Source organism: Scatophagus argus, chromosome 19, assembly GCF_020382885.2.
Source record: "Scatophagus argus isolate fScaArg1 chromosome 19, fScaArg1.pri, whole genome shotgun sequence".
Classification (NCBI taxonomy): Eukaryota; Metazoa; Chordata; class Actinopteri; family Scatophagidae; genus Scatophagus; species Scatophagus argus.
Window position 1 is genome coordinate 8290332 of NC_058511.1, and position 27123 is coordinate 8317454.

Sequence of the window (27123 nt, forward strand, 5' to 3'; positions counted from 1 at the left end):
ACATCACAAATGCTGTTGGTCAGGTGTCATGTATCAGGCCAAATTGAATAACCACTAACAGAGCTGAGAATGATACTATCCTGTTAATGTATAACATCACCAGTCAAAGTGGTATAACACCGTAGAGAAGTGTTTATTTATCTAACATTTTGACTATTGCTTTTTTCCATAAAAAAACTACCAAATTATCTGCCTTGTCACATACCGTGAAACATTCTGCTGCAGTGCCCTAACAGGCCTTCTCAGGAATGTCTGTGTTTCCTTTGAGCCCTCATCAGACCAGTGTTATCCTCCAGTCCTTAGGTTGTGTGCTGATGCTTTTAAGCTCATTTTAGACAAGATTAGCCTTCAGAGAAAGAACCAAGTGACCTTCTGGGACTGTCTGGAGGACAAACATCTAATGTCTCACTATTTTCACCAAACACACCAAGATTTGAAACTATGCATCTGCCTGTCTGATCTAACTCAGGGACATATTGAGAATAACTGCTCGTATAAATATATCTTGAATATGTATATGACCAGAAATCCTGCATTTTATCTTGGAATTTTAGCCATACAGAGGCTTTAAAAGATCAATGCCCATCACAGACCAATAATAGAATAATCAGTTTTATGAATGCTTTAAAAAAATACGCTGGTCCTTCTTCAATCTTGTTATGTTTCCTCTTTCCCAGGAGGCCGTGGTGCAGTATGAGCAGTATGAACAGGAAGTGAAGAACCTCCAGCGATTAATAGAAGAGGCTCACCGCATCATTCAAGACCGACCCGTCTCCACCAATAACATACAAGAACTTCAGGCTCAAATACACCACCATGAGGTGAGCAAACACACACACACACACACTTTGTCTCTCATGTATTCATCAAAATAACTGTATTTGTAATTTTTAAACATATCACTCCAAAATTGTGGGCATTCATTTGCAAAAAAGAAATTCCAAAAATGGATTTTCTAATGAAACCAGTTTCTTCACCATCAAAGAGACAAAGAGAATTTAAGTCATTAAAGGTTTCCTTTACTTTCCAACAATGCAAAACAGCATAAAAAGAGAAGTTGATTCAGCAGGAAATGTACTGTGTATCTTAGAGTAGTTGTGTGTTAGACTGTGTGGTTTTAGTTTAGCCGCTGAGCCATTTATAATTACTTGCTGTGCCTTTGAAATTACCAGAAACCCCAGACTAAGAGGGGCTGCCCCTTTGAACTTTGTTATCAGAGCAGTACGACCACATAAAGCAGTTCTGGGAGACTTTTGTGTCATGCATGTACAAGTAAAATTTCACTCACATTCCTCCTTTATCTGATGGTACCTGTAAGCATAATGTACTAGAATTTCTGTTTGATGTAGTGTGGACGGTTAGTTGGATCTCAGCTGCATGACGGTGCTTTCAGTCGCTGCTGTACTTTGCTGAGTAAGTGCGTTTGATCTTCCATGCGGAGATCGAGAAAGAGGGGGTTGGCAGACTGAAAGTGGCAGATACCTGCAGTGAAACAGATCAAATTTCCCTAGAGGCAACACATTTTTTTTATTTCAATTAGAACTTGCCCTGTGTGATTTCATCTGCTGCCAATATTTGACAGGGAATATTTGAACCTGGCATTTTGTAGGCATTTTCTCCCTACTGCAGTCTATCCAGTGCTGAACAGTGACTTGTCACGACAGTGTGTTTATGTCTGAGTTTGATCTCTAAGCTCAGCACATAGCTGCAACTCCACTGGCCCAGTTAGTCACATGACCTGATTATCGGTGCATTGACCATCTGCGGAGCAGAGGGAGTAGAAGGAGGAGGAGGGAAGGAGGAGCTGGACCCGGCCTGCTGGCTCATACCATAGCTGTAATTTGACACCATCTATGTCATTCCTCCTCGCTGAACACTCCCTCCCTCCTTATGGCTCTCTTTTGTTGAAAGGAATCTGCCTCCAGGATTGGCGGAGTAGGGAAGTGGCAGGCAAAGGAAGGGGGAGCGCAGGCAGTGAGATCACTTCCTGTTATTCCTTGCCATTTGTGTATGTGTAGAAGAGGGAGTGTCTGAGGGATTTTGAGCTATTTCTGCGAGGGTCTCTTTCTCTCCGTCTCTCAACCAAACATCCTGTCTGATGGCTTCACCGCTGCTCTGAGCCACCCGCCTCTGTGCCGCTCTGATTGGCTCAGAGATATAGAAGAGAAGAGAGAGAGCCATAGAAAAAAAAGAGAGAGTGAGGCAGTGCTGTTCTCTTTCTACGCTTGCACACTGTGGAGCCAAAAAGCAGGAGACTGGGGATAGAAGAGAATGCTTCCACTCCACTTACTCTTCTCTCTCGCACCGGAACCACATTCAACACTGAGCAAACTCAACCACCCAATTTTTTCAGGATTCTATTTAACCAGGAACTATTGATCTTCCACTGGACTGAACCACACTCTCCTGACCCTGGGGGTGGTGGTGGTGTTTTCTGTTTTGGGGGTGATGTTTTGACAGGAGCTGGCCCAGAAGATCCGTGGCTACCAGGAGCAGATTGCCTCACTCCACTCCAAGTGTAAGATGCTAACAGTGAAGGCCAAACACGCCACCATGCTGCTGACAGTCAGCGAGGTGGAGGGCCTTTCTGACGGCATGGAGGAGCTGAGTGATGAGGAGCTACCCAGTGCTTTGCCAACCGCTGCTACTGCCAAGCAGCTTCCAGCACACCCCTCCGTTGTCATGGTAAGTGGGAAGGCCTTTCTTGTACACACAGAGACTCACACATGTACATACTGCATGGATGTGCGCCTGTCAGGCCCAAGTTTGCATGTGTATCTTCTGTCCCTTCTCCCTCTCTGAGCCATTGATTCCCAGGGAAACTCGGGTGCTTTTGGTTTTTCTAGTGGGTGTTTTCAGTTCATTACACAGTGATGTATTAAAAAGTTATCCCAAATCAGATGATGTCTGAGTATGGCAGTTATGATTACAAGTTTAACTTTAGTAGCCTTATTTTCCTGGAAATGGTGTTCAAAGTTCTATCTGTGCAATTTAAATGCAAGTTAACAACAGCATAAAATTTTCCCTGTGTGAATCCACTCTATTCTGAGCTCAAGTTCAAAATAGAGTCTTTCTCTCTGTTGTTACCCTGTTTCTCTGTTTCCCTTTCTTTCTGTCTCGTTTTTGTATTGCACAGAAACAACTCAGGCTTTTCTCCTGTACCTCCCTACACATTACTATGCTGGCTGTGTATTACTTTGCTGATACTGTGCTGTCGCCTTTCTTTCCCTTATATTAGTCTAAATCTGTCTACCTGCTACTACAGCATTTCATCCCTCGATTTCGGTCATTCATTTTATGTTCACGCATGACGAACCGCCTCAGTACCTTCTCTTCCTCTTTGTCTTTCCTTTCTGATTCAGATTTCTTTGCTTCTTTGCTTCTTTGCTCTGTCACTGCTGTTTGTGGCGTGTTTGGTCTCCGCAGGCCAGGAAACAGGATATTACTGAATGAATGTGTGCTCGTGTATGAGCACTGTGTAATACGTCTGTGTGTAATGTGGGAAGTTGCTCGGACTGTGTCGTTTTACCACAGTTTTGTGACAGTACTGTTAAGGTTCTAACTAATCCCACTATATAAACCCTCTGAGTTTCTCATGCTTGCCGGTGTGCTGCTGCTCTTCGTTACACTGCATTGCATCATGAAGCCCAGGAAAGAAAGTCATCGTAATATAACAAGGTCCTGAGACAGTCGGCCAAGTTCTGCATTAACTGCCAAAAAGCAGCCCAGTAGGGCTTGGCTCACATTTCAGCTCTGCCTCTCTGCTGAAGCATGCAGCACAAAGACAACTGTGCTACTTTTAGGACAGCTGCTGCTGCTGTATTAACTAGTACAGTCTTTGTTAGCCATGCCACGATTTGGCTATACTTGGTTCAAGTTTGGGCCATGATCTTTTGGTGGATTTCCTGAGACTTCTTATTGTTAATTGTTCACTGTACATTACTAGTCGTGTTTTTTTAAATTGTGCTTTTGCATCAGACTGTGTGAGTAGTTTCTCTCTTAAAGCCAGATAGAAGAGGAAACGTTAAAACATGTGTGAGATATTGACATTTTGGATGCCTCTTAAAATGGAATGTGTCTCTCATGGAAAGGAAATGACTGCGGTTCTGAAACTGCAACTCTACTGTGTGTACGACCATGTGTGTGAGTAGTAACAGTGTGTGCTTATGTGTGCCCTTACTGTATTTGTGATTTTCAGCTTCCTGGTAATGGTCATTACTTTCCCGTGATGTGTCCTGTAAAAAAAAAATAAAAAAGTCCTAGTGGCTCATGCATTGCCAGTTGAATCAGAGTGTTTGTCCTTTTGCTAGCACAGAGAAATGCTCCAGAAAATTATGTCTCTTTAATACTGTGCTATAGCAAAGGGGTTGCAGTGTTTGATATCCATACCAGTAATGTGATTTAACTGGTCTTCATTTGATTACCTGCTATCTAATTAATCAGCAATGTGCTCACTGCAATCTGCCTAACCTGCACTCCCCCATTAATTTTGATGCTCTCTCTTCTTCTCTCTCTTCATTTTTCCTCTCTCTTTCTCCTCACTCCTTTGATCTGGGCATTTTCTCTTTGGTCCCCCTCCCTTGTCCTACACCTGCTTCTTTTTGATGTGTGCGTTCGATGTGCGGTGTGTATGTGGTCAGATGACAGCCGGCCGCTGCCACACACTCCTCTCCCCTGTGACTGAGGAGTCAGGGGAGGAGGGCACCAACAGTGAGGTCTCCTCTCCCCCTGCCTGCCGCTCCCCCTCCCCAGGGGCTAACGCTGACACTCCTCTTAACCAGGTACTGCAAAACCCCATCCTGGTTACCTTCAAAGTCCTCCAGTGGAACCCATTCTGCCCAGCTTCCATAGTGCCACCTACCCATTGTACATTTCACACCTGAAATCTCAGTCAGATACCACCACCGTAACCTTCGCACCAGAAGTGTCCATCTTAATGAGTCACCAACCAAGTATTTATTCTTAGCATCTTCTGTCTAATAATTGATAAATTGACTTGTTAAAATGGACATGCTAACCTTGTACCCCATCCCATCGTCACCACCTGATCCCCATCACCAAACAATGACCCAATCATCACCTGTTTCAGACAGATGGAGAGTTGCTGTGCTGCACCTGCTTTCTCTGTTAATCAACATTATGTTTGCAGTTTTGCTTTGCTGAAGAAAATTTGTTTGCTACTTGCATTCTCATTTTCTGAATGGAGCCAAGTTAGCATAAAGTAGCTATTTGTGTAATCTGAGGCTCAGAATAATGCAGCAGTGAAACACAGCACCGTGTTGTTCTGGGAGAAACTGCAAAAGTCAAAAGGTTGGTTTTTAGCTATTATTGTGAAATGCAGATGGAGTATTTCTGTCTCGTGATGTGCTAGAGAGTCAAGCTGTTCAAAGAAGACTATAATCAATAAGGTTAAAGGCAGTCAGAAAGTGATGCAAAGAAAGTATCATGGGAAACTAATCTCTTGGGACCTCAGTCAGCTGCCATTTCGGTTTAAAACCCAAGGGAGATGTGTGCACAGTGTATTACTATGTTGCACATAATTTCAGTGCTGTATGTGCAGCAGATGTAAGCACATTTCCCCCAAATGTGGCGGCATGTTTGAGAACACAGGAGAACCAACACCCTGTCTTCAGTGTACATCAGAAACACCATATATTGTACATCACGCTCACACACAATTGAAACATACCCTCACTCCTTTTGCCACAGGGACGAGGCGCTTTGAGCCGAGCACCCCTGCAGGAGCTGTATGACCCATCTATGGAGACCAGTGCTGCTAACCTGGATGACCTGCAGAGATCCTGGGAAACACTCAAGAATGTGGTACATCACATCATCAGCTACATTTGAGATTTGGGACACTATTGGACAGTCATGACAGTTATCACAAAATCAAGGAGCAGTGTATCAAGCAAAACTATACTAATGCTAAAATATGGACTGCAACCTCACCTCTCTTTCTCCTCTCTCTCATCACAGATCAGCGAGAAGCAGAAGAGTCTCTATGAGGCTCTAGAGCGGCAGCAGCATTATCAGGAGTCCCTCCAGTCCATTTCCACCAAGATGGAGTCCATCGAGGGAGCTCTAAATGAGGGGCTAGAACCTAACAAGAGCCCAGAGAGCCAGATGGCTGCACACCAGGTGAGGGAGAGGGAAGACAGAGAGGTCTAGAGACATTGGGGGAATTGTGTTTGTGATAGAGAAAGATAATGGAGGAGTGGGGTACAGTACAGACAATGTACAACACTGAAAGTCGTACACGATGCATGTGAATTTAAAAGCAGATATAAGATATTTCTTGGGAAACAACAAACCCGCTCTACCCTACTCAGAGAAAACTGGGAGTGATTGAGGGGTTTAATATTGCACCAGGTCATGCAACGGTTGCACAGACAGCATAGCATGGCTCTCAGCAACGGCTGGCGTGGTTCCCTTTTGTAACGCTACTGTCAGGCAGTTTGGACAACACCCTCTTTTAACTGCTGTCTCTCGCCGTCCTCTTGTCAGTCTCCTTTTCCTTTCTTTAAGCAAATTCATCTTCTTCAAATCTTTCCTTTTTTCAGGCCAATCTATTTCAACTTCACTCCTTTCTGATCTCTGTCTAGGCTCTGATGGATGAGATCCTGATGCTGCAGGATGAGATTGGCGAGTTACAGATGTGTTTCTCCGAGGAGCTGGCTGACAACGACAGTGATGGGGAGGCTGGTGACCACTTGGCTCTCCAGTCTACACTCACTGTGTTGGGAGAGAGGATGGCCACGATTCGAATGAAGGCTTCTGGGAAACGACAGCTGCTGGAGGTGGGCGCTCAACAATGACATTCAGTTACATCTCACAAATCTATCATCAAATCTAACACGTCAGTCTGTCACATTGACTGCTGCAGGAGCGGTTAAGTGAACAGCTAGAAGAGCAGCGACAGGAACAGGCGCTGCAGCGTTACCACAGCGAAGCAGAGGAGCTTGACCACTGGTTGCTCAGCACTCGTGCCACTCTGAGCTCTGCCCTTCAGCCCCTAAACGAAGACCTGGACATGGAGGAGCAGCTCATCGATTGTCAGGTGAGGTTTAAATTTTAACTGTCATCAAAGGCTCAACTGGCTGGTAGACTGAGTGTTGACTTTCAGTTGGTTCATTAAGCTTCCCACGAATGACAGTTTTGTTCAACATGGTAGATGGTGGTGCATCTTGCTGCTCTCCTAATATGTGCAGTTTTATATGTGCAGGCACAGTATGGAAGTCTGTATGCAATTGCTTTATTGAGAGGGAATTATCAAAGGCTAAAGTGAAGTATCTGGCTTCTTCACTGTTCCATAAATAGCGCCTATCCTTGGATTGTTTCCTTTGGGGTTATATTACTGTTACTATTTTAGTCACACATAAACTGTTCATGCTCAAAAAAACTGAATATGGGACTGTTACTAAAACACAACAGAATGGGAGGCCTCTGCTGTCCAAAGACACTGACGCTTTTTTAGGATTGGAGCATTGGGATTAAGATTAGGGTTTCACTGTGTATCTCTCTGTGATTAACCTCCTCACTAGTCCTACAACATTGCAAGTGTTGTCGTCTCACTCATCCCATTCCTATAACAGGATGAGTGAGACAGCCTCACTTTTATCTGTGGTGTAATTAGTACCCACTTCTAAACGATAGGAGTGGTCACTGCTCATCAGACATGCGTCCTTGTGAAGATTTTATTCAGGTCCTTTAGCATATAATGTTCCAGTCTCTCTGATTCTGATCACAAATGTGCCCCTGAGAAGAGAAATAAAAACATTTGCTGACATTTGAAATAATAGCTGAACTTACTCAATTTCCTTGACGTTGTTTCTTCAGTTCTGAGAATGGCTTTTGTGTGTACCCCAACTGAAATATTAATTTTGCGATGAACTTGTCAATTAAGGTTTTATGAGTAGTATTTTGACCTCTTTTTGTGGAAGCTTATCTTGAACACTTCAAAACTGATGTAAATGCATGTTTAAACATCCATCCTATGATGCAACATAATTGGCTCCTCATCAGTAAAATGTTGGTTCGGTGAAATCAGTGTTTAAAGTGTGTGTGTGTGTGTGTGTGTTTGGAGCAGCTTAGAGACATTAAGCTGATTACTCCTCACATATGGTCACTGTGGAGCTCAAGTCTAAAGGTCCGGCCCGTACGGATCCTCATCTCCAGTGGGTAAAGCATAGATTATTGGAGTATAGATTCAATGGTTTGGACAAGATGTGAGAAAACATATGAGGTGAGAGACAAGAAGTTGAAGAATAGTGGCAAGAGTAATGAAAGCGACTGAAGTGGAACAACTCAGGTGCAGGGGGAGCATAAAAAAAAGAAATAGAAAAATCTGAAATACCAAAGGCTCAATCAAAAGGCTTTGAATAGATAATGCTAAAAATAGTGTGTCTTTTACACCTATTTTGGGCATCTAAAAATTGAGGAAAACATCACCCTTTGGTTTTGCTCTTCACAAATGAGGAGTCACACATTTATTTCATCATTTTTTTTGGGTCACAAGCCAAAAATGTTGGCAATCAGTGATTTCAACATCTGAGAAAAGCTCATTATGATTGATATATTTGCTTTCATTGTACATGGTGTGATTACACATTTTGTTGCAAAGATAATACATGCATTGAGGCTAGTGAAATACTGAGTTGTACAAAGGTTTGCCATGTAGAATCTATAGCGTAGAAAATATTACTTGCTATACTGGAAAGATTTGACAGGCTTTTTTCCATGCCTGACTCTTTAGGCAGCTTACTGGAAACAGTCAGAATTATGAGATGGTTACTTGAACTCTTGCTTTTTCAGAACATGCTGTTTGAGATCGAGCAGAAAGTGTCGTATCTGTCAGAGCTGTCCATCCACAGCGAGAGCTTACTGTTGGAGGGTCGGGCTGAGAACAAGGGAGAGGCGGAGCAACTCACCATCAAACTGCGCTCCCTCAAAGACAGCCTGATGGAGCTGCAGCAGATGCTGCAGGACAAACAAGTTGACATACAGGTGAGATCAGAGGTCACGTGTTCTGTTTCCCCACAGTCTATCAAGTCCTCGCCTTCAGTTCAGTACACATTCCCACATATTTGTCCATTTCCAAGCTTATACTTCCCTGCCCTCCTGTCATTTTTGTTGAGCTGTGCTGCATTATGTTACACTGCGTAACTGTCTCAATGGTGGTATTGTACAAATACTAAAGGTCATGTCATGCTCCCTCGTAAAAGTCCACTGTTTTCCACAATGGAACAACAAGAGCCTGTGTGTCTCACAATGGGCCTCAAACAACAGACAAAAGGATGCTACCTCATCACATGCTAACACAAAATGTACTGCATCAGGTGTGTTTCTGATGACGCAACCATTTGGTCTTTTTGTTCTGTGGTTTTGTCCCATTTGGAAAAATCAACTCAATTCCCAATCAAAATTATTTTACATTAAAGGAAATCCTTTGTTGCTGGTCCCCTTCGATCTGCTCTTTTAAAATCACTACAACATTAGTGACCACAGCAGCTTATTTGGTAGAGTCTATTTGAAACCCTGACAGCAAACACCATTTGATATACATATAATGAATGGTCTCTTACAAAAATTAAAAGAATTGAAATCTCTGCTAGACTTCAGTTAAGAGATGGTTGTCATGAAATAGATGTTAGATAAATTTATGTACTATAGATGCTGTATTCCATTTTCTGCTCTACACATACAAAAAATATATAATTGTACTTGTCTCTTCTTTAAATTTCTCTGACCATTTAATTAAGTGTTGAAGTTTCTCCATCTTTCTTCCAGGGTTCATTGCAGGAGCAGGAGGACAGTGAGCCAGACTCATCTTTGTCCCAGAGTCCTAATGTCCAGGATTGGCTATCTCAGGCCAGATCCACACGCACGCAGCAGCACCACGACAACCTTCTGCGTCAAAGGGTAAGAGGAAGCTGAGCTCATATAGTTTTTATGTTCAATAGGCCCTGGCCGGGCCTACTTTGAGCACTCTTTGATAAGCCTGACTCCTGCATTTTATGGCCTAAATGCTGTATGCTGATTTCCTAGGAGCTGCAGGAACAAGTAGCTGAACAGAGGAGGCTGCTCCAGTCTGTAGCCAGTGCTGGAGAGGAGTTACTCAGCCAACAGACCACACCCAATGGGGACAGGTACGTTTTCTTCTCATGCTCATGTTGTCCCTTCTACTGAATGAACATTTCTGTGATTGGAGTTTTTTTGCAATACATTTTTTACAGTATTAAGTAGATGCTTTTTTTTAAAAAAGCTGGGAAGAGATTTAATCAACTATATTCTTTTGACATCACCCCCCTCTCTTTCCCACAGTGAGGTGTCCATCCCAGGAGGGGTTTTGCTGGAAGCTGAGACAATCTCTCCTTTGGACCAGCTGAGACAGCGCTGGGAAAACCTGAATAAAGATCAGAGCACAAAGCTACAGCTCTCTCTCAGTTCCCTGGAACAGGACCAGCTCAGCCCAGTAAACATGCCATACATTGTGGATTTGTGGATTTTTAATAAAGTGTTGTGTGTTTAATTTTGAAGTTTTGAGTTGTCTTACACTCATTACTTAAGACTGATGTGCGTTCTGTTAGTGCTTTGTCGTTTCACACTTTCATTATGTTTGCTGCCAATCAGACCTTCATCTGTTTCTCACATTTCATTTGTTACTCTTATGCACAGGTTCTCCACCGATCCCGTCTGTCCAGTCCCAGTGTGGTGTTTAGAGGCGAGTCTGCCAGCCAGGACTCTCGCTCTCCCAGAGCTTTGTTTGAGGCCTGCAGTCAGACTCTCGAAAGAATCGCACAAGAGGTGAAGCACAGATTTTCTGCCTCAGTTTAACCTCTCGATAGTTGTAATTGCCAGGGATTTTTGTTTCTTTAACAAAGAAAAAAAAAAGCAATCTTACTCCCAGCTTTCAATGCACTGACTATATATTGTTTGTTCTTCCTCACAGGCAGTAAGCAGTGACAGTAAACTGTCCTTAGGAGGAACAGCAGTTCAGCAGGACCTGTATGCTGCAGTTTCAGCAGCCTCCTCCTGGCTGGATGCTGCTGAGAATCAGCTGCTCTCTGGTCCTGTGCTGCTGTCTGAAGATACAGAGACACAGCTCACAAATTTAGAGGTACAAGACAATTGTATTGTAGTAATACTGAGTATTTTATAGACGCAAAACATGAACATAAAACCACAAAATTAAATATCAACTTTACCAGCAATGTTATTAACTCTTCGGTTCAGGGTCTGAATAAACAGCTGAAGGTGATGACCAGTGAGGTAAACCTGTGTAGAGACCTTCTGGGTGGAAGAGCGGGTCGACTGTGTGGAGGAGAGGAGCAAGCCCTGATGGAGGACACACTGGAGGGCCTGCAGGAGAGGATGGGACTGCTGGACTCCACCCTGGAACAACACTGTGACAGCATGAGGGATAGGCTGCAGGAGCACTCAACCTTCCAGGTATAATGGCAAGTCTGTGGAGCCACCAGTCTTACGTCGATCAAAGCTGTACCATCAATTTAGATGTTAGGAAGCTTGCCTTACTTTGCACTGTTTATGTTTTCGTTTACAGAATGATCTTAGGATGCTGTTCACAGCTCTGAGTGAAAGTAAACACCAGTTGCTACAGAAGATGGCTGGAAATGTGGACAGACCTGCATCCAAACAGATAGAGGTATAATAACAACAAAGGGCATATAGAATATAGAAAACCAACAAGTACAATCACAGCAGGTTCTGAGAGGATGTTTTGTTTAAAATGCTGCATCTTTCGTAGACACTGTCAGAGGTGGAGGACAGTCTGAGAGAGTTTGAGCAGAGAGTGACTGAGCTGAAGACCAGAGCAGAGGGACTCCAGTCAGACCAACTCTCCAACCAGGAACTTCTTAAACTACAGGTAATATCAAATTCCCTGTGGAGCTCATTTCTTTTTCTCTTACTTGGTCATGGCCCCTTAACACCATAATACTTAATGCCTGACATGTTGGTGGTTTTGCATAGGATGCATACGAGGAGTTGGTGTTGATGGTGGGCTCCAGACGTAGCAGCCTGAACCACGGCTTGTCTCTCAAGGCTCAGTATGAAGCTGCACTTCATGATCTCACAGACCTGGTGGACACCGCCCAAGACAAGATGGCTGCCGATCAGAAGATGACCGTGGCTTCTGTCATTGAGGTCCAGATGTTGCTGGACAAACATAAAGTAAGGAGAGTTTGTAATTGGGGGTTCATTTCACTGAAATGCAGTGTAATTGTTGTTCATTTAGAGACTAATTTTTTTTTCTTCTCTAACATTGTCTTCCTTGTTAATACAGGAGTTTTTCCAGGGTCTGGAATGCCATATGATCCTCACTCAGACATTCTACAGTAAAGTGTCTGGTCTGGTGGCACAGAGGGAAAGCCACGTTCTGGAGGAGACAATGGCCTCAGCCCATAGTGTGCTCAAACAGGCCCACAGGAGGGGAGTGGAACTGGAGGGCATACTGGAGGTGGGAATGATGGCAAATACTGTAAGAACAATGCAGTTCAGTTGAATGAAAGAACATTTAGAATATGATAACTAAAGCACTCTCTTTCTTTCCCTCTGCTTTACAGTCATGGAGCAGGCTGGTGGAAGACTACCAGGCTCTGTGTAGACAGCTGGAGGCTGTGGAGTGTAGCATCCCCACAGTTGGCCTGGTAGAAGAGACAGAGGAAAGACTTGTGGAAAGGATCAGTCTCTACCAGGCAAGGAAATTTAGGCAGATTGGACACACAGAGCTGTAGTCAGACAGAATGTTATAATGTTGAATTTGTAATAAGCCAGTTATCTATCTGTCCTCCAGCGTCTTAAGGCCAGCCTGACAGAGCACCAGCCCCAGCTGTACCAGGTCCTCGAGGAGGGCAAGAGGCTTTTTCTGTCTGTTGGCGGTTCAGATTTGGAGAACCAGCTGACCCAGCTGGGAGAACACTGGCTCTCTTCCACCACTAAGGTCAACAAGGAGCTGCACCGCCTCGATTCCACACTAAAACACTGGAGCAGGTCAGGGTCTAACAATAGATGAGTTTGTTTGGTTTGCCAGTGTCTAGAGAATCAAATTTTGGATCATTTATGTGGCTATGTGAGTCGGCCAAATAGTTTTGTTTTTTGTTTTGTGAATACAAACTATCTTCTACATCTTTCAGAAACTGTGAGAATTTAAAATTAAAATATCAATTAAAATTAAAATATCATGTATTTTGTTCTATGTACAAATTTCAGGTATCAGAATGAATCAGCAGAGTTGAGCCACTGGTTGCAGTTGGCTCTGGACCGGCTGGAGTTCTGGACCACTCAGTCAGTGACAGTGCCCCAAGAGCTGGAAACTGTCAGAGACCACCTCCATGCCTTCCTGGTTAGTTTGGTTCATTTGGTGTTCATCACATGAGCAGCAAAAATTATTTTCATTATTAATGATTGCATTGAATGATTGGTTCTCATTTTTGTTTCTGACAGGAGTTTTCCAAAGAAGTGGATGCCAAGTCATCTTTGCGGTCATCTGTGCTTAGCACAGGCAACCAACTTCTTCGACTGAAAAGGGTAGACACAGCTGGTCTCAGGACAGCGCTGGGCCAAATCGACACTCAGTGGGCTGAGTTGTTGACTCATATTCCTGTGGTACAAGAGAAGCTACACCAGGTCTGAGAACAGCAGCTGTTACACTTCAGTGGTTGTCAATCAGCACACAATTTAGCTTCAGTATTTCAAGTAATTTCTTACCAGTTACCACAACGTAACTGATGATAGTCTAATTTGGCTTTTAACTTGTCCCACAGTTGCAGATGGAGAAACTGGCATCACGGCATGCCATCACAGAGCTGATGAGCTGGATCTCTCTCATGGAGAACATCATAGAGGAGGACCAGGACAAAATCATGGGAGCTGTAGGCTCAGAGGTGGTCCAGAGCTTCTTGCAGAAATATAAGGTATAGAACGTTTTTATCTGTTAACACCCAAAGAGTTCAGTCAAAGTTCATTAACAGCCTTTAGCTCTCTGCCATCCCTCTTTTCTCTTATTCCTTCTTCTTCATCTCTTTTGTATTTCATAGGGTTTCCGCATAGATCTGACCTGTAAGCAGTTGACTGTGGACTTTGTAAACCAGTCAGTACTGCAGATCAGCAGTCAGGATGTTGAAGGAAAGCGCAGTGACAAAACAGACTTTGCTGAGAAGCTGGGAGCAATGAACAGACGATGGCAAATACTACAGGGGCTCATCACAGAGAAAGTAATGTTTCAGTCACAGTGCAGTCAAGAATTCAACCTGAAATGGTTTCTTTTTATATTTTTTAGTTTGCTGTTTCTTAAGTTGTTCTGCATTGTGTTTTTATTTTAGATTCAGCTTTTGGAAGGACTCTTGGAGGGTTGGTTGGAGCATGAAAATGGAGTTCAGGCCTTGAAAACCTGGCTAACACTACAGGAAGAGAAACTGAAAAAGAGACATAGGATAGAGGATGTAGCATCAGTGCAAAATGCTCTAAAAGACTGTCAGGTATGCAAATACACAGGACAGCTCTGTACACAACACACAATTTGAGTTACTTAATGTGAATTATTCTGAAATATTCTGGATTTTGCTGTTGCAGGAGTTGGAGGAATTAGTGAAGGATAAAGAGAAGGATCTAGAGAAAGCAGAGGAACGTGGAAATGCTCTCATCCAGGACAAGAAAGGAGCAGCCTGCTCAGTTGTCAAGGAAACCCTCAAAGGGCTGAACCAATCCTGGGCACATTTAGACCAGATGGTGAGCTTCTTGGGTCCTTTACCCCCATAGTTGTTGTCTAAATTTCCCTGTTGTTCATTAGGACACTTATACTTTTCTTCTCCCATCTTTCTATCAGATAAGTCAGATGAAGGGGAGTCTGCGGTCAGTGCTGGAGCAGTGGATTCTATACCGGCGAGCTTCAGAGGAGATTAATGGTTACCTGATGGAGGGGAGGTACTCTGTGTCCAGGTTGCGCCTACTTAATGGTTCTCTAGAGGCAGCGCAGCAGCAGGTGGAGAGTCTGGAGGTGAGGAGTGCAGATAATAGACTCTTTATTGTGGAAAAGGGACACGCACGCCTGAAATAAACTTTCTAACAGTTTCAGGTGCATAAAGTCGTTCAAAGTGTTCTACTGCGGCAGATGTTGGAGATAACTGACGAACTTAGACAATGTTCAAGAGACATAAAAGATGAAATTCACTTTTCCCGGTTGTGTCTTTAAGAACCTACAGGAGGAGATGGATAAACAAGAAAGTAGCCTGAGGAAGTTTGGCTCTGTGACACACCAGCTGCTAACAGAGTGCCACCCATCTGCAGCTGAAACACTCAACAGAGCCCTCCGGGATGTCAACATCAGGTAGGGATCATGAAAACACACCTCAGAGGAACCATAAATGAAACTGCAGCTATAATCCTTATTGTCAACTAACTTCTCAGCTGATGTCAGCATGTAACCACATATTTCTCCTCCTCCCCTTTTACAGGTGGAACAGTCTGCTAGAGCAGATTTCAGAGGAGCTGAGGAGCAGTAAAGCTCTGCTGGGGTTGTGGCGGCGCTACAAGTTATTGTTTGGTCAGTGTGTGACAGCAGTTCAGAAACAGGAGGAACGTGCTGATCGCCTGCTGAAGAGCGCCACCGACAGGGAGATCACGGAGGAGGAGTGCAGCGCCTGGATAAAGGACTGCAATGTGGGTACCGATGGGACAAAGTAACACAGGAGCCCAGTATATAATTATGTGGACATTTGTTTCAGTCAGTTAATAGATGCTAGCTGTAGTTGTTATCTTCCAGGACTCTGGTGTAGGGTTAGATTATCCGTATATCCACATTTTGTGTGGCTTAAAAGATACTGCTTACCCTCCGTCTCCTTTGGTCTTATGAATAAGCTTTGAAACTGCTTGTCAGCTCACTATGAGAATTCACAAAGCCTCTATCCGCTCTGCAGAATACCAAATTGTACCCTGCCCAGTTGTCTGTGTGAATGTAGATTCACAGCACAATCTAACAAAAGCCTTTTGAAAAGGAGACTGTGAAGAGGAAGACAGGCCCCTGATTTACACTGCAGGGGTCCCCTGGTGTCACGCTGTGCTTGTAGGGCCATGCTGGGAGATGTCTGGAGACGCATTTCCCTAATACTATAAGCAGACTGTTATTTTGACTGAGGGTCACTAATAAGCAGTTGCTAAACACTAAGTGACTGAGAACTGTAATTGTTGTTGGTGCATGAACTGTTCTTTCTAGAAAGCTTTTTACAAAAAAACCCACCTTTTTTTACTGATCCTGAACTTATTTATGAAAATTGATCACTGAAAAAATACACAAACCAGAAAGCCACATGACTATTTATACTATGACTATTTTTATACAACTGTTTGACAAAAGGAGCCTTTTACCTCCACTGGATAAACGTCAAAATATAAAAGTATGTGACAGTTTTTCTTAAATGTAAATCATTTTAGATATGTCAAAGGTTCTTTAACAAAGTCTTTTTTGCCCACTATGTTGTATTTAATAGGCAGTCCTGCTGTCCCTGTTCCACTAGGGTACATTCTTTAACTTCTCTAAACCTTAAACACTGATTCTGTCGCTCACATACTTCTCTCCGATGACTTGTGGCAGGCATGCCTTGGTGACCAGGCCTCAGTGCAACAGTCCCTCCAGCAGCTGCATGCTTTAGGAGAGCAGCTGAAAAGCCAAGTTGACGCCTCCTCCTCTGCAGCCCTCCAGTCCGACCACCTGTCACTCACACATCACCTAGCAACACTGGAGCACGCCCTTCACAGGCAGCAGGAAGTACTGCAGGTTGGGATAGCAGTGATTGGTGTGCATGGGCAAAGTGACATACACTGTTGTCTTTATATGAATAAAAGGATATGATAGGTAGGCCATCACTTCTGCATTCTCGCTGTCTCTGTCTGTTTGTAGTCTGGATCTCAGGCCTGCGAGGGATTCAGAGAGCAGTTGGACACGCTAATCCGTGAGGCTGAGGAGGCTGAGGAGGTGCTGAGGGAGTCTGACCCAGTTGGCTCACCAGAACTCACTGAAGTCCAGACACGTATGGAAAAGCTGAAGGTATGAAAACTGCTGCTGTCTTGTTTGTTGTTCTGTGTTTGAACATACCGGACGGTGATTATGCACCTGGTTATTTTAATGAATTCATCTTACTGAAAATGTGTGACCATTTGTTACCAGGTTCATATGCTGAAGCTGAGCAGTCTGTCTCCGGACCTTGAACGAGTTAACGAGTTGATGTACAGACTGCCAGTCAGTGACAGGGATGTTAAACGGCTACAAAGTCTCAACAGGGCCTGGGCTGCTCACTCCGCTCACCTCACTGAGAGGTTCAGGTACATAAAATCTTCAGATTTAATTTGTCTGTACCGGCTTTGCGTACATTGAACAGTCAGATACTCCCATACTGCAAGTCATGCACCCACCAACAAAGATTCATTTAATGTTTATTTTACAAGCCAAAGTGTTTATAATTTGTCACTAAGAACATCATTAATATGAAGATGTGAATTAAGGTTTTACAAATACATATTAAACCATTACAGTGAATATCTTACAGGGAAATGATTAATGAAGGCTTGTCTGCAGGTGAAGGCACATGTATTTTTAACAGTAAGCCATCATGCCTGCAGGTAAAAACAGTGGCGAGTTACAAAATGTCATTTTGTGATTATAATTTTCCATATTTTTCAGAAAGTAGGTCAAAGTGCTTACTGAGTTCTTACTGATTAATAGAGAACCAACCAAGAAAAACAGATCAGATATACTGATCTACTGAAACTGATCAGTGGTGACAACATAGGAAATTCTTATTAAATTGTCTTCTTATATGTTCAAGTTGTTTATATTCTGATGTCCTTCCCTCTGTGCCGCTCCAGTAAACTGCAGGCAGTGTTGCTCCAGCAGCAGAGTTTTCTCCAGAAGTGTGAGGCGTGGATGGACTTCCTGTCTCAGACTGAACAGAAGCTGGCTGCTGAGATCTCGGGCAACTACCAGAGTCTGCTTGAGCAGCAGAGAGACCATGAGGTCAGAGACACATTAAAAGTAAAAGAGTATTAATGACTGTCTTGGTGTGAACAATGCTGTTATAAATATGAATATGTGTACTTGCAGTTGTTCCAGGCAGAAATGTTTAGCAGGCAACAGATTCTCTACTCCATCATCAATGATGGCCACCGTATGTTGGATCAGGGACAAATGGATGATAGGTAAACACTCAGTGCTAAGCAACAATTTCTTGTGAAAAAAGTGCAGGGAGTTTACATGCTCTACTCACTCATCCACTTAACAGAGATGACTTCAGTGTGAAGCTGGCCTTGCTAAGCAATCAGTGGCAGGGCGTGGTGAGGCGGGCCCAGCAGCGGAGGGGTATTATTGATAGTCTGGTCCGCCAGTGGCAAAACTACCGGGAGATGGCTGAGAAGCTGCTGCAGTGGCTTCAAGAAGTGACCCGTGATCCAGATGTACATCAGCCAGGAGAACCAGTCGCACTGCAGCAGGCCAGAAGCCTGTTAGATCAGATACAGGTAGGTTACACCACTGTGGAGTCCATCACTTCACTCATCACCTCATTCAAATATCTAATCTTCTCTGAAATTACTTTGTCTGAAATATTTATTCTTATCTCTGCAAATGACAATTCTGATTAAAATAAATTTGAAGTGTACAGCAGGCAGATGAGGTTGGTGATGGGTTCAGTCTCTGACACTCCCATTTTGCCCTGAGTTAATTGTTTTCTCAGAAATCTTCTTTAAAAAGTTTGCATAATTTATGAGATCGCTGGAAGAGGACTTTGAGCTCATTTGAATACTTTTTTCAAATCTACCATTTCATGTCTCTACAAACATATATTCTAATTAAAAACTAATCCTACTTCAAGTTTCATGTTTTAATTAAACACTAAACTGACCTCCGAAAATCTAAACCTCGTCTTGGTCGTCCCCCCCCTCCAACCTTAGACTCCTTTAGTTAACCTGTGTCCCCTCTGGCCACTGTCCCTGTCTCTGCTCCTCCAGCTGAGGGACCGAGTGCTCCAGAGGCAGCAGGGAAGCTACATCCTGACGGTGGAGGCTGGCAGGAGCCTGCTGCTGTCAGCCGACACCAAGGCTGAGTCCACCCTGCAGACAGAGCTGATGGAGATTCAGGAGAGGTGGAGGCATGCCCACCACCGCCTGGACCAGCAGAGGAGGGAGCTGCACGGCTTGCTCAAGGTCAGACAGATTTACACCTGGAATATTAACTACTTCTTTCTTGCTTTGTTGCTATCTTTGCCCTTTCCTGTCTAAGGTAAATATTATATGACAAAACATTTTTATTTTTTATTTTATTTATTTTTTTTTAATTTCATTGCAATTATTTCCATTCACTGCTCTATTCTTGGATGCTGTACTCATTAGCCTGCAACACTACAAAAGTAGCTTTTTTTTTATCATTAAGGCAGTTTTAAGAGTGAAAAGGTTATGAAAGCCTCATATAAGCACATTATGTGTCGAAGGCTAAGCGAGAAGCAAGTTGTCTGCCATGCTGCAGCATAAAAAGGTGCTCTGAAGGGTGCTGAAGGGCATCTGAGCCTTTAATGAGTCCATCCAGTTGTGCATGCAGGACAGTGAAACCAGGCTATCAGATGAATTATGCAACGCTGCACCTTAAGTCTTGAAAAGAGGTGAAGGACTTCTGTCCTCACATGAATTGCTTAACATCGATGCACACTATTTTACATTCAAACATTACACAACTGCACAAAATACATAAAGATAACAAAAAAAAAAAATAGTGGCAACCCAGGACACACATCCGGATAAACACACACACACACACACACACACAGAGTGCAGACACTGTGCAGTTAGCTGAAGTGATCTGAACCCTCCAAGATTGATTTCACAGGCTGCGATTGTGTTCTGTGTTGAATGGGACTGAGTGACGCAGTTAAAAAGATGTTTTTGGCAAAATACATCATCATCATCATCCTCTTTTTCTCCTTTTTTCATTCTTCCACAATCTTAGTAACTCATTCTTTCTCTGTCAGTTTTGGTTTGCGCTTAGAGAGCAGCGACTGTAGCTATTCTAGTCCTACCCTGTTCTTTTACCCTGACTCCTGCTTCAGGTATGCCTCTTTGCTGCAGCATTTCTTACCGGGTAGTACCATGTTTTGTCCTTAACTGGACTGTTATTCAGACTAAAAATAGCTGTAATCTGCACCCTTTGGAGCAGAACCTCCCTCTTTTCTCATGAAGCTGGGTTAATTCTCTTCTTTGGCTGTTGGATTTTTGCTGTATCACTCTGTCTTAAAGTGTCGCTGGGGAGGTTCAGAGGCGAGTGGGCTGTTGGCAGCATTATAAATGATGTGCCTTGACTTCAGCCTTTGATTGATGCGTGTGTGCATGAGCGAGCATGTGTATGTATGCTTGTCAGTTTATAATTGAATTTATAGCAGCTTTGTTTAGTATGAATAGATCTGCATGTGTGTGTGTATGTGTTTTATGCTCTAATTCCTACACTGTGTGTGTTTGCATGTTTATGTCTGGGTATGTAGAACTGGGAGCGATGTGAGAAGGGCATAAATGCATCACTGGAGAAGCTAAGGGCCTTCAAGAGCAAGCTGTCTGTACCCCTGCCTGACCACCATGAGGAGCTGCACTCAGAGCAAATGAGATGCAAGGTGAGGAGAATCTAATACACACTGTAATACACACACACACACACACACACACAGACTTGTTCTCCCTCTACCCCTTTAATCTTGTTGCGGGGACAAACAGATAAACAGACAGACTGGCAGCAACAAAAACCAAAAAAAAAAAAACATGTTTATCTATCGGCTGCTGTCTCATTGTGTGACCTTGTTCGGTTTCCAGACTGTCAGTGTAAATTTTGTTTGTTCTTCTGCAGGGGCACAGCATTTCAGGTCTTTATCTAATTTATAAGAACTGATTGCTTTTTATTTTTGTAGACTTGCAAATAATTTGTTATCTGCATCCAATTTTATTAGCCTAATTTTAATAAAGAATTATTAATTAATGTGACTTAAGCTGAAATAATTCCAGGATGCTTGATTTTTTTCTGTTTGTTTTGGGGTAAAAAAAAATTCACATTATGACCATTTGCAGTTTGTGTTAACTGCAGGAGAGCGTATGCAGTCATGTTTCATGCGTGACACGTCCTCCTCGGGGAGGAAGAAGAGGAGGAGGAGGAGGACGTGAGAGTAGCATCAGCTGAGGAGAGAGAGGGGGGAGGGGAGAGAGAGAGGGAGAGCAGACGAGATGGTGCATGCGCATGACAGAGAGAGAGAGAGAGAGAGAGAGAGAGAGCGAGCAAGCATCCCTTTTGGCAGCGGGGGTGTATTCATGGATGTGTGTGTGTTTCCTTTTGTGTGTGTGTGTTGCGTAATGGAGACATTCTCCAGGTCCACAAATGATTACATCGCAGCAAAACCGTCACAGTGACGGAGGAGGAGGAGATGCAAGGTTAGAGGGGTCTGTTACCTTATCCTGCCTTTAACCTCGAATGTACCTGATTTATTTTCATTGAATGTCACGTTTTAATGTTGTTGCTTTATGCCATTGTATGGTACTTGCGTTTAGAAGAAAGTTTGTGTCTTTCATGCCTTGCTGTAACATATATTGTCAGTTCACTGTCGTGCTTTTCCTCCTCACTGTTTGTGAGGGTGCAGCAGCTGCAGATGAGCTTTAGTAGTTGTGCTCTGTGGTTTTCCTGTAGTATTTGACTGTAGCTGTTGGTTATGAGCAGAAACAGGATTCGGTCCCAGCAGGCTTGTCTGAGTGTGCCGGATTGTCATTTCTTCTCTTACCATGTGGACGCAGGAGCTGGAGAGCAGTGTGGAGGGCTGGACCGATGACATCGCTTCCTTGTTCCTGTTGAGGGACTCGTTGGAGGGCGTGGTCAGTGCCGATGACATCACAGTCCTACAGGAACGCCTCCAGCTGCTACAGTGCCAGTGGGAGGAAGTCTGCCACCAGGTAGATTTACACAGTTCACATGATCTGGGGGTGTTTTTATAGGCTGATGTTATTTTTATTTCCCTCATAAGCACTTAAAAGTGCTTTCTCTGTATAAACTCTAATTTGAGGTTTTGTTACATCCTGGAGTGGCTCCTCATTTAGCTGAAGCGTCCAGAGGACATGAACATAAAGTAGTAAAACAGCAAGAGACCTTAATAATTATGTAGGCCTGTACACAGTGCATATTCTCGTGCAGTACTGATCCCTGCCAAAGACAGCTAGCTTTGCATATCCATGGTTAACACTTCAGGCACCGACTGTGTTGCTGTGAGTTGTTGATGTGCTATTGTTTCGTTACGACTGAGAGAAGATTAGAAGAATTAATATGGCTGGACATCACCTGTTTGCTGCAGGAGTAGGTTTTTGTTTTTTTAGCTTTGATTTTAGCAGACGTTGTGCAATCAAACCTCTTCCTCCAAGTCCTTCCTGTGACTTAAAACAGACAACTGTGACAACATTTTTATGCTTGACTCTTTTTCTCATCGCCCCTCTGCATTTCATTCCACATCTTTTCTCTCATACCTTTGTCCTCTGTCCCACAAATGTCCCCTCCCCGTCCTCATTTCTGTCCCCTCAGCTTTCCCTGCGCAGGCAGCAGGTGAGCGAGAAGCTGAATGAGTGGGCGGTGTTCAATGAAAAGAACAAGGAGCTGTGTGAGTGGCTTACACAGATGGAGAGCAAGGTCTCTCAGAATGGAGACATCGGCATCGAAGAGATGATTGGAAAGCTGCGCAAGGTGATTTCAGCACACGGTCTTAACAAGAATCATACCTGAAATGCATGAATTTCTGTAGAGATTGAAGAACAAAACACATGTGAGCATGCAGAAATGCACTCGTTACAATCGGATTTAAAGTGCTGAGTTAAGATTGTTTTGGTATTTCCAGATCTCGGCCACTGCTATGCACAGATTGATTTATTTGATGGCTTACTCACTTAAAGCAGCGAGTACATGGCTAATGTGGTCTCATCTGCAGCTCACACTTACACGATGCACCTCACTCACACGTCCCTCTGTTAACCTGACTGGTGTTTCTCTCCCAGGACTACCAGGAGGAGATCAGTGTAGCTCAGGAGAACAAGCAGCAGCTGCAGGTTATGGGCGAGCGTCTGGCCAGGGCCAGCCAAGACAGCAAGGCTGCTGAGATCCAACACAAACTCAGCAAAGTCAGCGAACGCTGGCAGCATCTGCTGGACCTCATAGCCGCCAGGTGGGTGTACGAGATTCTCAAGAACAGGCGGGGTGTGTTGTTTGATAGTAGAGTTTGAGTGAGTTCTATGGAGGTGACCCTCTAAATGTTGAGATATAAAGACAAATATTATTATTGTCTCCTAAAGTACTTCAGAAATATCAAAGAAATGTAAAAATGTGTGAACGAGAAGAAATAGAGATGAGTCCTCAGATTCATTATGTGAATGAAAAGATAAAGTCAGCTTTGTCTTAACGCTTACTTTTCTCCCTACACATCCCACGTTGAAGCGCCTCTCCTAGTGGAGAAGGGTTTTTATTAGTGAAGGCATGCTTTGGCCTTGGTCTGTTACCATGGTATCCTTCATGACACTCCAGCACACATGATGGGGAATTTATTTTCCTACGATGCTGCTGATCCATTCCCAGAGTTCCTTGCTGGTGTCAGCGAGGCCTCCACTCAGCAGAGCTGCAAACCAAGCAGAGAGAGGTCACATTCCTCCTCTCTCCGCGACTCTCTTCTCTTGTCTCCATCTATCTTTTTTGGCAGTCTTCACTCACCAGAGATGGAACCAGTTTTGTACTGACTGATACATGAACTTCGAAACTGGTGTTGAGTAGTTCTTCTTTTCGAGTTGATTTATTTTGAAAAACACAAACTCTTTTTCTGCATGTTGTTAATTGAAAGTGACCCGACCCAATCTTTGACTTGAACTACCCCAGCTCCCCTCCCCCTGACTGTCTTCCGGCTGCTGCCCTCTGGGGCTGTACTGTACGAGGGGAGAAAGGGAGGCCAGTGTGTGAGCTCATACAGACAGCTGCACTCTCTTTGTTTCTTACATCCGTCTTTTACTGAAAAACAACAGGAGTTACTGTCACAAAGAGCAGAATACCCAATTTTTTATTTTGTAGATGAATTTATCAACAATTTCTGGAGTTTTTTATTTTCTCAGGAAACAAGGATTTTTTTCAGTGTTGTACTGGAAACATGCTTTTTTGGAAAATTCTTATTGCGCGAAATTCATCGAAGTTAACTCACATGCATGGAGCCTCCAGTCTTTGCTTCTGTCCACGCTCCCTTTGTGTGCATTTTGGTGTGTGATAGTCCGACACTGGCCAGCTCTGCGGCACATGCCTCTGACTGTAAGTCTGTTTTTAGAAACAGCAGCACTTGTCACTCTCAGGCACTCACACACACTCACACATACATACATACACACTCACGCCTGTTTGGAGGGCAGCAGTTGAGAAGTCACAGTTGTTTCACCCCTCCACTACCTGCTCCCCTTCAGAGAACCAACAGAGTTTAGAGAAAGTCCCATGTGGAGCGCACAGACGAAAGAGAAGAGTGTTTGGATCAACACCTTAACGCTTCCTGACGTTATCATTGTCTTTGGGAATTCCGCTCCCCCATGGTTTGGGATTTAGGAACGGATGATATGGCAGGATTCCCGAGCGAGGAGGATCTGCCGGATTGCGACTGCGATGTCAACAGGCAGGACAAGCTTGACAATTGACCTACGCTGTAAACAACAATCTCCAAAGGAGTGAATCCGCTTCATGCGTTTTTCTCTTGCGCAGCTAATTTTTCATGCACTTTAGATAGATTGTGTTAAGTTGTGTTTTTAACCAGCTTTTGCCCTGTAGAGTAACACACACTGTGACTAGAGAAGCCAAACTAAATGGGAGCACATGTCTAATCTTTGCTATGATTATTTATGTGCAGAGTTATCTTTGGACGTCTCTGTCTTCTTTCAGTGATCCTCATCTTTTTTTGGCTTCATGTTTAAGTGCAGATCTGGTTTAACCAGTGTGTCAGAAAATAATTTCCAGTGTTGTTTTAAGCAGGCTGTGTTTCCAGCATGGGCTGTAGATTGTCTCACAAGACAGTACAATAAGTTCCAGACACTTTAGACAGAACAGGACTTTAGACAGATAGCAAGGGCAAGACTGTTGATGTCGCTGCTCATGTGATGAAGCATCATTGTTTGTTTGACCTCAGAATTAACCTGATAAATGCTTACAAATCGTAATTATTTGCAGTTTGTATTTGGCCTTAGCTGTGCCGTGGGTTAAGTTTGAGGCTATGCAGTATATCGCCAAATAATGTAAACAGTCGAACTACCGATTTGGTTTGCAGTAGTAGTAGTCCTTCAGATTTAGGAAGATCCGAGAAGTGATGTGCAGCTGACACCATGCTGCACAAAATACCACTGCACGTTAGAGCTCCAGTAGATAAAGCAATAGTATATTAGACCTGCTATATGTGTCAATTATAGTGTCGAATGACTGCTGGCTTTGTTTTTACTCAGCGTTGAGACAGTGAAGATTCCATTGCTCTTCAGGGTGAGGTGCTGAATGTTGGCTTCACGAATCATAAGAGTTGGTTGTTGATAATTTATTGGATGTTAAGTTGATGTTTTACATATCAATGATTGCGTTGGTAAGAGTTTTGAAATGTCAGCCGTTTACAGAGCCAAAATAATTCCCAGTTGTTGTGTAGTTGTGTAACAACACAGTTGTTGTGTGTAATAAGGACGCATTACTTCCAACAAAAATATCTGCAGGGGTCTGAAATAATACTTCCCCTACTCTCATTTTACTCTACTGCTCTGTTTAGCTTAACGTGGCACTTCTTTGTTATTTAATGTCCACCGCCTAGAGACTACATACAGTGTATTTTATGTTTTGACGGACTGAACAAGATCTGATCACATTTCTCCTTTACTACTCTGCCTTCTTCCACGTTTATCCCCATGTGTTGACTCCCCTCTCTGGCTCTGCTTTTCTACCAGGGTGAAGAAGTTGAGGGAGACCCTGGTGGCAGTGCAGCAATTAGAGAAAAACATGAGCAGCCTGCGTTCATGGCTGGCTCACATCGAGACAGAGCTGTCCAGGCCCATCGTCTACGACACCTGTGACGACCAGGAGATTCAGAGGAAACTCAACCAGCAGCAGGCAAGTGGGACTGAGGAATTTAAATCAATTGACATGTTTGCGTTTGACCAACATGTGGTAATCACATCCCATCTTACACACATACTATTGGACATATGCACACTCAGATATACGAGCACCTTCACACACAGAAACACGTGCTTTGTGAATATGGATCTTTCCTTAAGTACTAAATGATAGCAGAACAATATGAGTCAAAAAATGTGTTGTTGGAAAATGAGTAACACTGAACCACATGAGGAAATCACAGTATGACTCATGCTGTTTGTTTAAAGCCAGCATATAGTCAGTATCAGTATCCTTCCTGCTGCCAAGATGCTGCTCTAAATGTGGGCTGGATTCTGAGACCCCACTGACCTCCGCAGCTGCAAAGTTTACTAATTTGTGTATTTATTGTAGTTTAGCATCCTGACTATGTTCCTTTTGTACACTATTGAGTCATTTGCTTAATTCATTTATGGCATAAAACGAGCTTTATTTTAACCATAAAGACAAAACAAATGGGGAGCAAAGCCAGGATCACACATATAACCTTTAAGTGCTGCAAAAATCAAGTCATTATTCTGAATAATTTGTAGGAGCTGCAAAGGGACATCGAGAAACACAGCACAGGTGTTGCATCGGTGTTGAACCTGTGTGAAGTCCTGCTGCACGACTGTGACGCCTGCTCGACGGAGACCGAGTGTGACTCCATCCAGCAGGCCACCAGAGGACTGGACCGACGCTGGAGGAACATCTGTGCCATGTCCATGGAGAGGAGGCTCAAGTCAGTCCCTCTTGGATAAATTCCATCTTAAATGATCTGTTCATACGCATGCACTGAGGATAAGATTAAAACATTGTTAGTCAGAGTTGTTTTTTGTGTCAAAAGAGCTCCCCAATTTTAAAATTTGCGTTGAATCATATTGTTGACATGTTGATATGATTTAGCTGACTGTGTCCTGAATGGGCCA

At 43.5% G+C, this 27123-nt stretch overlaps 1 protein-coding gene across 2 annotated transcripts in view; it reads left to right on the forward strand.

Annotated features, from left to right (window-relative positions):
* The window catches only part of syne1a (spectrin repeat containing, nuclear envelope 1a), a 130786-nt gene that overhangs the window by 92217 nt on the left and 11446 nt on the right, over positions 1-27123 (forward strand). The window contains exons 92-133 of one of the 2 annotated variants that reach the window (XM_046374139.1): positions 678-821; positions 2461-2685; positions 4641-4781; positions 5710-5823; positions 5980-6141; positions 6606-6800; positions 6887-7060; positions 8815-9006; positions 9790-9921; positions 10048-10148; positions 10324-10474; positions 10678-10806; positions 10952-11119; positions 11236-11451; positions 11564-11665; positions 11768-11887; positions 11992-12192; positions 12305-12478; positions 12585-12716; positions 12815-13011; positions 13231-13363; positions 13465-13647; positions 13785-13934; positions 14058-14234; positions 14343-14498; positions 14593-14748; positions 14846-15016; positions 15213-15346; positions 15474-15678; positions 16610-16792; positions 16916-17062; positions 17183-17337; positions 17881-18028; positions 18116-18210; positions 18294-18528; positions 19018-19212; positions 20538-20663; positions 21826-21981; positions 22601-22759; positions 23068-23234; positions 26008-26170; positions 26749-26936. In XM_046374139.1, the coding sequence (XP_046230095.1) occupies positions 678-821; positions 2461-2685; positions 4641-4781; positions 5710-5823; positions 5980-6141; positions 6606-6800; positions 6887-7060; positions 8815-9006; positions 9790-9921; positions 10048-10148; positions 10324-10474; positions 10678-10806; positions 10952-11119; positions 11236-11451; positions 11564-11665; positions 11768-11887; positions 11992-12192; positions 12305-12478; positions 12585-12716; positions 12815-13011; positions 13231-13363; positions 13465-13647; positions 13785-13934; positions 14058-14234; positions 14343-14498; positions 14593-14748; positions 14846-15016; positions 15213-15346; positions 15474-15678; positions 16610-16792; positions 16916-17062; positions 17183-17337; positions 17881-18028; positions 18116-18210; positions 18294-18528; positions 19018-19212; positions 20538-20663; positions 21826-21981; positions 22601-22759; positions 23068-23234; positions 26008-26170; positions 26749-26936 (6752 nt within the window). Of the gene's footprint in view, positions 1-677; positions 822-2460; positions 2686-4640; positions 4782-5709; positions 5824-5979; positions 6142-6605; positions 6801-6886; positions 7061-8814; positions 9007-9789; positions 9922-10047; positions 10149-10323; positions 10475-10677; positions 10807-10951; positions 11120-11235; positions 11452-11563; positions 11666-11767; positions 11888-11991; positions 12193-12304; positions 12479-12584; positions 12717-12814; positions 13012-13230; positions 13364-13464; positions 13648-13784; positions 13935-14057; positions 14235-14342; positions 14499-14592; positions 14749-14845; positions 15017-15212; positions 15347-15473; positions 15679-16609; positions 16793-16915; positions 17063-17182; positions 17338-17880; positions 18029-18115; positions 18211-18293; positions 18529-19017; positions 19213-20537; positions 20664-21825; positions 21982-22600; positions 22760-23067; positions 23235-24372; positions 24708-26007; positions 26171-26748; positions 26937-27123 lie in introns of those variants that run through there. The other variant, XM_046374138.1, reaches the window with a different exon arrangement.